This window comes from Pundamilia nyererei, unplaced genomic scaffold (assembly GCF_000239375.1).
Source record: "Pundamilia nyererei isolate P.nyererei 1_Seehausen unplaced genomic scaffold, PunNye1.0 scaffold00107, whole genome shotgun sequence".
NCBI classification, from domain to species: Eukaryota; Metazoa; Chordata; class Actinopteri; order Cichliformes; family Cichlidae; genus Pundamilia; species Pundamilia nyererei.
Genome location: NW_005187508.1, coordinates 1,779,100 through 1,789,257, shown reverse-complemented (window position 1 = coordinate 1,789,257; position 10,158 = coordinate 1,779,100). Strand labels below are relative to the sequence as shown.

Sequence of the window (10,158 nt, the reverse complement as noted above, 5' to 3'; positions counted from 1 at the left end):
TTTCACTGGATGGCCAAGAAGCATTCACAATGTCTTCTCGGGCACTTCTCCGGCGCTGATAATTGGCGTCTGTCTTGTGTCAGTGACGTAAAAGACGGATTTAATGCGACATGACCGTTCAAACAGCAGTCGCTTTCTAAAACATCAGATATGTATCGGATTCAGTACCACATACAAAAGTGACCCAGATTGGATTTGAAAATATCGGATTTGTGCTGTTCACACTGTCATACCATGATAGGATATGGGTCGCATAGGTTCAAATAAGTCGGATTTGATGCGCTTTTGCCTGCAGTGTGAATGTAGCCTATGTGCTTATCGTACAGTTCTTTGCCCTTTTCCGTCGACGTACGGACTCGTTGGCTCTGTCGTGCTCTTTGTGATAGTAGAAACATCATCAGCTGTGCCTTCAACTGCTTGTAGTTGCTCATCTGCAGAAAATTGTTCCACATCACCCTTTTCACTGATTTCTGGATTAGTCTCAAACTCTGCCATTGTTGGAGGGTTTTTTTATTTTTATTTGTATACTTAGCCTTAATGTAAACGTTAATGCAGCATCTTAAATTTGATTTGGTAGTTGAGGAGCAAATGAATATTAATCTCAGCTTACTGTTACAACTTTAAAGCACAGTAATTACTGTTACTTTTTAAACATCACTTAACATGTATACTTAAGTCACCTTAGCTATAAGTCACCATTACATATCTTGTGCAAGCCAGTAATACTGTTTCTTACAGCAACTGCTGAAACCCACCATATGCACAATGCACAGGTTACTCATCACACATTAATTTAACACCATATGAATACCAGTCACTTAAACAGTAGAAATGTAAACAGTGAGAAAAAATGATTTCAGTCCTTTGCTCATTTATAACATAATGGACCCAAAATAAATAAATGTACAAAAAATATGTCATTCTGTAACAATTGATTTAAATAGACCTCTAATGCATTTGCCATATCTGGCTTTTTGACATGTATTACTGAACAATCCCAACAGTCAGGAAGGAGTTTTCTTCAGTATCCAAAACTTGCTACAAACAGAGTAGGGTAACAGGTAATCAATACGGAACAAATCTCTCTTGCTCATAATTCGATAGGAACATTTCTATGATCACCAAAGTGGTTCTGGTTACCTGGCATGGAGATTGAAAACTGTGCAGCGCAACTCTACTGAAGAGATGCAGAAACCAAGGTCAGCTTTTCAAGACAGCCCCAAAATTCTTCACAACTTGTGTTCAAATGCGAGACAGTTGTCAGGTGATGACTGCAAGGAAGCTATGTCAGTGATGAGGCACTCAACTGACATGAAACTGTCAAAGAGAAAATGAAGGTGACATTTCAACATAGGCAAAAAGTGATTCAAGATCCAGCCACAGCTTCTTCTGTCCTGGACCTTTTCCCAAGATTTCTGGATACACCTGGCTTGGTAAGGCATAAAATGGTTTACTGACAGCTTTGTGGTTCCTTTGTTTGTTTGCCCTGGGAACAGCAAGGGCCAAACTGTCTCAAGACATCAGTGCAGCAAAGCAAGTACACGGCAGAAGAATCCATGGCCACTTCCTAGACAGTTGCATGTAGCAGGGCATCAAGGCCATCAGCAACTACAAGAAGAAGACACCTGGGGTTGATGGCGACGCCTCGCTAACAGATGCACTGAACAACGCACGGTTTGATGCTCAGAATGACATATTGGTGAGGAAGCCCAGAGGAGCAAATTTTAGCAGAATGCTCAGTCTTTTGCACAACCCACTGGCATTGTCACACTTTCTGTGTCTGCACTGCCATGTGTCTGTATCATTTTGTTTTTTCTGGTGTTACACTGTCTTTGTCTTGTTTTGTTTTTTTCAATTTTTGCACACTTGCCCTCTATGTAGCCCCGTGTTGATTGTCTGTTACATGTTATATGTAGCACCACAGTCTTGGAGGAACGTTGTACATACTGCACATGGTTGTATTGTGGTCGTATTGTCGTATTGTACTTCTGTTCTACTTCTGCACATGGTTGAAATGACAATAAAGCCACTTGACTTGACTTGACTTCCAGTTTGGATGCAGTACTAGCTCTACTTTTAAGATTAGGCTTAAAACTGGGGAATTCCCATGATGTATTCATTTCTTCTTCAGTCATCTTTCTCAATCACTATGTGTTAATAGAGATCTCTGCATTAAATCATACTTGTTATTAATCTCTGTCTCTCTTCCACAGCATGTATTTTATCCTGTCTTCCTTCTCTCACCCCAACCGGTCGCAGCAGATTGCTGACCCTTCCTGAGCCTGGTTCTGCTGGAGGTTTCTTCCTGTTAAAAGAGAGTTTTCCCTTCCCACTGTCACCAAAGTGCTTGCTCATAGGGAGTCATATGCTTGTTGGGTTTTTCTCTATATAATAATAATGGATTACATTTATATTGCGCTTTTCGAGACCCTCAAAGCGCTTTACAATGCCACTATTCATTCACTCTCACATTCACACACTGGTGGAGGCAAGCTAAAGTTGCAGCCACACCCTGGGGCAGACTGGCAGAAGCAAGGCTGCCATATCACGCCATCGGCCCCTCTGGCCAACACCAGTAGGTGGTAGGTGAAGTGTCTTGCTCAAGGACACAACGACCAAGACAGACAGAGGAAGGGATCAAACCGGCAACCTTCCAGTTACAAGATGACCTTCCCAATCCCCTGAACCACGGTCGCAATACTACAATAATATGTGTATTATTGTAGGGTCTACGTTACAATATAAAGCGCCTTGAGGGAACTGTTGTTGTGATTTGGCGCTGTATAAATAAAACTGTGAAAAATTCATATTTTGTAGTAGGAAAGTTGCTGCCACTCAGGCTGAAACTATTTTTTAATACGACTTTTCACTTGATAAGCTTTTCTTTGAAACCTTCACGTCTGCCTTCCTAACACTCCTCTCAGTGGCTTTAGTCGTCATAGCAACCGGTCCCCGCAGGTGCACTGTGAAGTCATGTTTCTCTTTCAGGTTTTATGTTATGATACCACAGTTTTGTCCGTTTCCATATGTATGTAGAGCCTATGGAGACGGGTATTCAGCTTACACAAGCGTGCTCCCGTGCCGTTCTTTTGAAATCCAACAAGGAATAGTTTGGCATAGGCTGAACGCTGATTGGTTAATAAGTGGGCCAAAGCAGACCCGAGAAACACGATGAAGCTACCATGTGCTCATGTCCTTATCTTTCACAATAAAAGCCTCAGAGTCCTGAATGCTTTACAGTTTGACTAGAGCCATCATCCTGATAAGAAGCTGAATTTAATAGCTTACAAAGGTGAAGAGATTTGTAAGAGATTCTGGGGTATACATAAGAACCACATTATTGATTTAGAGTTATGAAATGAAAGACAGTAAATGATGTAACAGATTGGTGGCAGATGGAAGGGCATTAAAAGTGGTAATCTTTCCAAAGACAAGAGCAATATTAAATGTCAACAGGGTAACTGACTGAAATTAATATTTACCACATGTCAGAATAATTTATTAAATAAAATGTCTATTTGTGGTTGAGGTTCTGATCAAAATGTTTCAACAGTGACATCTGCAGGCTAGATGAGGTAGGGCAAGCCATGTGATTGTGCAGACAAGACTGGACTCTCACCTCTTCGGGATGTGATCTCTTACATGAATATAATGGACTTCCGTTTTTTCCATGCTAATACTTATTCTATAAGCTGTGAAGGACTGTTAAATTAGGAGAGAATGGGTTTTGAATGGTGCATTAATCAGCAACAAAGCACTGCTGTGGGAAGGAAAGTGCTGCTTTTGTGGCAGAGCTGCAGGCCTCTCTGCCATAGCATTGGCACTGGATTTTGATATTGACAGTGGACTGCTTCACTGTTATTTTGGTTGTGTATTGTGATAGTCTATCCAGTGATTTAAACACCAGTCCAAACTGTAACTTATCAAATAAAAAAAGCATCTAACACATGAGAGAGAAAGAGACTGGTGGATGAGCTACAATGGCTTACATCAACAGAGAGAGAACTTTACTTTCATTAACCTATATTAATAGAAACTGCCTATACATTCAGAAAGAAAAAATGAAAGGTTTTTCTACTTTTGAGTGGAAATAAATAATGTACTTACTGTATTAAGTCCTTTCATCCTCATGCTAACCCTTTACTCACATTCTGTGCAGCCAGAAGCTACCAGAAAAACATCCATTAATTAGAGAGAACCTATTTGTTAACAGTTCAGTTTTTGTCCGCTCAGTGTGCAAATATCTCATAAACAGAGAAGCCATGCAAGTTCAGAGTGACCAAAACTCCACACTCCAGACTCAAACAAAGTAAAACATCATGCCCGTGTCACATGATATGCCATTCACACCAGTATACAACGCAAAGAAAAAAAAAAAATTTCTTCATCCTCTTCTCAATAACTGCTAATTTTATATATATTAGCCAGTATGTAACTGGTTAGGTAACAAATGATAACTTAATAAATGCTGTCTTTTACTGTTTTAGAAAAGAAAAACGCATTTAGTCTCACATTTGCTTCACTATTTATTTTGATAACTGATAATAAAACCTAAAGCAATATTTCTCACAGACTGCCAGAATAGGCCTATTGTTAAAGAGGCCCACTGACAATACTGTAACAGAATTAGCTAAAGGTGTGTTGAGTTTAGGCAATGGAAACCACAGGCATTATGGTTGGTAACCTACTGCTAGCTTTCTGTTTAATTTGTTCTGTTTTTAAACTTGCATCGTTGCATAACAAATAATCATATTTAGGCCTATGTTAAATTCCTTATGATTGTTCTGTCATTTTGCACATTTCAACAACAATTAAAACAGTTAGTATGTTTAAAAAAAATACACTGTCAGGTTGCTGGGGGTTTTTTTTGGTTTTTTTTGTTATTTCTCTCCAGTGCACTAGAAAGTCATGATAATAGTTTTGGTAAATGAAGAATGCACAAAGGATTTTTTAAATTGATAATATATAGTTAATATTGGGGTGCTGAGGTGGGATTAGCGGGGGGGCACCAAATTAAATTCCACTTAAGGCACCATAAAACCTTGGCCCGGCTCTGAATTTGGGGTCTAACTAGTTAACAACGTTCTTCCCTATACTTCAGCTTCCCCTTGGTGCATCCAAGGGGAAGCTGAAGTAAACGCCCACTTTTGGGAAGCGGAAGATGGGGATCTTGGGTTTCTTGCTGTAAACTGTAAGCAATCGTCTGAACTCCATTTATTTCGATGGTACATCTGCAGTAATTATGATAGCTGTGAACTCCGGAGGATGCGAGGACAAAGTCAGTGTCGCAGGCATGCAACGCCGGATAGATGGCTTGTCTAAACGTCGAGCCGACATGTGTTGACTATGGCAAACTGGTAAAAGGTAAGGACGTTTGGGCTAGCGTTAGTTACGCCGCTAGCTAACCGCGTTTAACTGTAGCAAACTTTCAGGGCAATATTACAGGCCCTTAGTGGAGATATCGTTTACCGCTACGCAAAATGAACAGTGAGATTACATAATTCATATCTAGTTTTCGCTGTCTTTTGTTTTTCGGCTAAAATTAACGCTGTTCGTGGCGCCATTTGGTGTTGATGTGCGAATATTAAAAACGAAACGCAGTTGAATATCCTGTTGGGTAATATTGTTGTGTAACTGTTTGCGCTTCCTGTTGCCTTGAAATGCGTGTGCATGTGTGTCTGTCTCCAGGTATCCCTCCCATCGCGGTGCTAACCAGCCGGCGTCTCTGCTGCCATGGAGGTGGGCAGCCTCCCCGTGGAGCTGTGGAGGGTTATCTTAGCCTATCTCCCTCTCCCTGACCTGGGCCGCTGCTGCCAGGTGTGCCGTGCCTGGCGAGAGCTCATCCTCTCTCTGGATAACACCCGCTGGAGACAGCTCTGCCTGGGCTGCCCTGAGTGCCGACATCCCAACTGGCCTAGTCAACCTCATCTGGAGCCCCCTTCGTGGAGAGAGGCCCTGAAACAACATGCCCTTGCCACCCGCACCTGGACTCAAAATGGTCCAGAGCTCCAGTCCTCCGCCTGCCTTCTCTTCTTCCGTCGTCGGAAAGATCGCAGGGTTTGGCACGTGGGGCCGGGATGTGAGTTTGAGACCCTGCGCGGAGCCCTTGGGGTGGTGGGGCCTTACGACCGAGTGGTGCTCCATCCAGGGGTGTATGAGGAGCAGGCTGAGGTAGCGCTGAAAGTACCGGTGGAGCTGGTTGGGTTAGGCCGACTGGGCGAGGTGGCCCTCCTAGTGTGTATGGAACAGCAGTGCCCTACTGCCAGGCTGTGTAATCTGGTGTTCATGCCACCCTGGTTCTCCACGGTTGTCTACAAGGTGCAGCTTGTTTCCTAAGAGTCTCAGAGTCAGATTGGCCTAGTCTATACACTCCTATAAACACAAGAGAAAGTAGAATCTAATTATATTTCTTTGTTTCTTTCTGTCTTGCTCTCCTCTAGACATCCTGGGGACATGTCCAACTAGATAACTGCAACTTTGAGGGGGCTCAGCTGCAAATCCGCGGGCCAGGAACCTGCCAGGCTCGGTTTTGCTCCTTCTCCCAGGGCAGCTCTGCACACTTGCTGGGAGTTGTCCTGAGTTTATTTGACAGCTGTGACTTCTCAGGAAGTGACACAGCTTCAGTGACTGTGGAAGGTCCCCCGGTCTCAGAAAGGAACTGGGCTTGTAAACATTTGGCAGCTCTGGCTAGGACGTTCTCATCATGTGGCCTATCTGAGCATAATGGTTCTCCCAAAGGACATCCGGCTGCCTCCACTGGTGGACATCAACCTCCAGGTGCTAATGTTAAAAAGGAGAGCATAACCATAGGTGACTGGAAGAGGAGAACAGGGGTAGATGCGGTATGTCAGAGGACAGTGATTGAAGATGGCTGGAGTGATGGTGAGCGCAGTGAGGGAGAGGAGAACAGAGACGAGTGGGGGGCCAACAACACCAAAAAGCAGTTTACACTGGAGTACAAAATCCCATGTGACCATCATGGCCTATCACATTTGCTCAACCCCCGGCCAGATGGCTCTCTTCCACTTTCCTCTTCCCCAGATCCCCCTTCTATGATCCCTGACCCTCTCACCCTACAGCAGGAATTAGACAGAGACCCGGAGGCTCACATGTTGGCAGCATCGACACTTGGCTGCATCCTCAGACGATGCCTCTTCAGGGACGGGAAGGGCGGTGTGCATTTGTCCAATTATGGACAAGCTCGACTGGAGGAGAATGTTTTTCGTAGCCTGAACTACGCCGTGCGCTGCATCCAAAACTCCACAGTTAATAATGTTCCTAGTAACTTTGCTTCATACAAATGGCATGCATCTGCGATTGTGTATTGTGTGTATTTGGGAAACATATCAAGTTAAAGTAGCTCGTATCATTAGTAATTTAGCATCAGTGTCCTATTCAAGCTGCTACTTGATCACCTTCCTTGTCTATCTCTCCTGCTTCAGATCGTAATGCTGAGAAACGAGGTCTGCGAATGTCGTGCGTCAGGCGTGTTTCTGCGCCTCTCTGCTCAGGGCCTCATAGCAGAAAACAACATTCACTCGAACGGGGAGGCGGGGCTGGATATCCGAAAGGGGGCTAACCCAACCATTGTGGTAAATGCCACACAATTGCTGATTGGATTCCAACTTTTTAAAGATGCAAGCAAACAAAGAATTTCCTGTGATAGCATGTCCCAGAGCCTTTCAGCAGCATGCCCAGATATCATGGATGAGGAGATTTTTGTTCATTACTTTTCTAACTTACTCAACTTAAGAGCTTAAGATGCATAAAACAGACAGACCCAGAGTATGAATATTTATGATTTCCAGAAATGATCTATTCAGGCTTTCCAGATGAAACTAATTTCCTCAGTCTTTTTATCCATTATCAACTATTAATCCACAGTGCAACAAAATACACAGTGGTTTGCGCTCTGGGGTTGTTGTCCTTGGAAATGGAAAAGGTTCAATTCGAAGCAATCAGATTTACAACAACAAAGAAGCTGGGGTATATATTCTCTTCAGTGGAAATCCCGTGGTAAGGTAGGTTGGAGTCTGCAAGCAATTAATTTGGATATTATTCACTGTGTTCGTGTTTATCTTGAGACTGGAATTGTTTAAAAAGATAGAAATCTGGATTTCTGTAGAAAGCCTACAGCAGAGCTAGCTTCTTTTTTTTTTTTTCTTTTGACACCACTTTTCTGTTCTCCTATTCATCATTTGCTCCGTGGGAACTTTTATCCCCCCCTTTTTTTTTCTTTCTTTCTCAGTGGGAATCACATCTTCCAGGGCCAGGCTGCAGGGATTGCTATAAATGAGAACGGCAGAGGAACGATAACAGGTGTGTCAGTGGATCTGCTCCATTGTCTTATCCAGATGAACACACAAATTGACAAATGGCTTCTTTGTGTTTCTCCACTAATGTACACAGATAATAACTAATTTTAATTCCAGAGAATGTAATTCGAGAGAACCAATGGGGCGGTGTGGATATCCGCAGAGGAGGCGACCCTATCTTACGGAACAACTACATTTGTTACGGCTACTCAGATGGTGTTGTGGTGGGAGAGAGAGGACGTGGACTTATTGAGGGAAACCAGGTTTTTTGTATGTATTATTTATCTCTTAGAGGCTTCATTGTGTTTAATAGCTCATTTTCAACACCCCTGACTCAGAACAGTTTCAGTTCCCTCTTTCTCTGACTCCTTCAGGTAACAAAGGCTGCGGTGTGTGGGTTATGTCATCCAGCCTCCCACAGCTCCTAAGCAACTACATCATCCATAACTGTATGTATGGGCTGGCAGTGTTCTGCAGGAAGGACCCAGAGAACATTGAGGTCAGGGAGGGAAACTGGCCTGGGCAGGAAGGAATTGCTGGAGAAGGAGGCGGTGCAGACAGGAGGGGTGTAGAAGGAGAGGGACGTGAAGGGCAGGAGAACTTTAATGAAGAAGGTGAACTGTTTGCCTGGGACAGTGACCTGGACAGTGAAGATGAGCGCCACTCTGCTCGCCGCTCTATTAGCGTGGCCCTGGTGGAGAGCAACTGCATGAGCTACAATGGAGGTACTAAATTGATCTGTTTCATCAAATGCCGATAGAACGGGAGAATGAAAGACTGTTTGTCATTTCTCCATCTGTTTGTCCCTTTCTATAGCAGTTGGTCTGTATGTGAAGAGCACTGAGGCCCTGAATGTTTTTGCTAACCTGATAAACTGTAACCGTGGCCTTGGCATTGCCGTGCTGCAAAGCAGTCAGCTGACCCGACTTGCTACAAACTGCATTCTGGAAAATGGTCGAGGTGGTGTTGCGGTGGAGAAAGACTGCAGAGTGGAGCTTCGTGGTAATGGCATCTATGAAAACAGTGGCTATGGTGTCAGTTTCAGTGGTAATGGGCAGATTGTGGAGAATGATGTTGTTGGGAACCGTGGCTGTGGAATCCAGGTCTGTGGAACTGCCGATATCAAGGTGGGATGGACTGAAGATCTCCAAACCTACTATTAGACCTGCATATTGTAGCTGTTTACTTTTATATTAACCATAACTTTATTACATTTGAGTTTTTAATAATTTTTTTGTCTTCAGGTAATGCGCAATCGTGTCCAACCCTCACAAGGCTGTGGGATTGCCGTGCTAGGGCCAGTTAAAGGTGTTGTCCATGACAACATCTTGTTCCAGGGTCACCGTGACAACAGAAAAGCGTTGCTACATATGGATCCTGGCAATGAGAGCTGTGTGCTGCGGAACAATAGCATTCTCAGGCATGATGACAGGTAATCAGTAGGCCCATTAAAAACTGGCAGACATTCAGTAGACCAGGGGTCTCCAACTCCAGGCCTCAAGGGTTTTAGATCAACACACCTGAATCTAATGATCAGTTCATTACCAGCCTCTGGAGAACTTCAACACAAGCTGAGGAGGTAATTTAGCCATTTGAATCAGCTGTGTTGGATCAAGGACACATCTAAAACCTGCAGGACACCGGCCCTCGAGGCCTGGAGTTGGAGACCCCTGCAGTAGACCATCAGTGGAATTAGTGTCGTCACTTTCTATCGCTTCTGCTGTCTGCGCAGTGTCTAATAAATTACTAATAAATAGTAAGTGATCTGAGTAAAAAATTACTCAGATCTGCAGGTTAACTTAAAGAACTTTTTGAGGTCATTGCTTTTAGTAGGAAAGCAGTG

At 43.5% G+C, this 10,158-nt stretch overlaps 1 protein-coding gene across 2 annotated transcripts in view; it reads left to right on the top strand.

Annotated features, from left to right (window-relative positions):
* Positions 1–5,129: 5,129 nt before the first annotated feature.
* The window catches only part of fbxo10 (F-box protein 10), a 6,367-nt gene continuing 1,338 nt past the window's right edge, over positions 5,130–10,158 (top strand). Inside the window, exons 1-10 of one of the 2 annotated variants that reach the window (XM_005741177.2) lie at positions 5,130–5,364; positions 5,689–6,318; positions 6,441–7,265; positions 7,443–7,592; positions 7,885–8,021; positions 8,249–8,319; positions 8,433–8,585; positions 8,690–9,040; positions 9,132–9,442; positions 9,560–9,747. In XM_005741177.2, coding sequence (XP_005741234.1) covers positions 5,734–6,318; positions 6,441–7,265; positions 7,443–7,592; positions 7,885–8,021; positions 8,249–8,319; positions 8,433–8,585; positions 8,690–9,040; positions 9,132–9,442; positions 9,560–9,747 — 2,771 coding nt within the window. In that variant the 5' untranslated portion in view covers positions 5,130–5,364; positions 5,689–5,733. The remainder of the gene's footprint in view (positions 5,365–5,688; positions 6,319–6,440; positions 7,266–7,442; positions 7,593–7,884; positions 8,022–8,248; positions 8,320–8,432; positions 8,586–8,689; positions 9,041–9,131; positions 9,443–9,559; positions 9,748–10,158) is intronic. The other variant, XM_005741178.1, reaches the window with a different exon arrangement.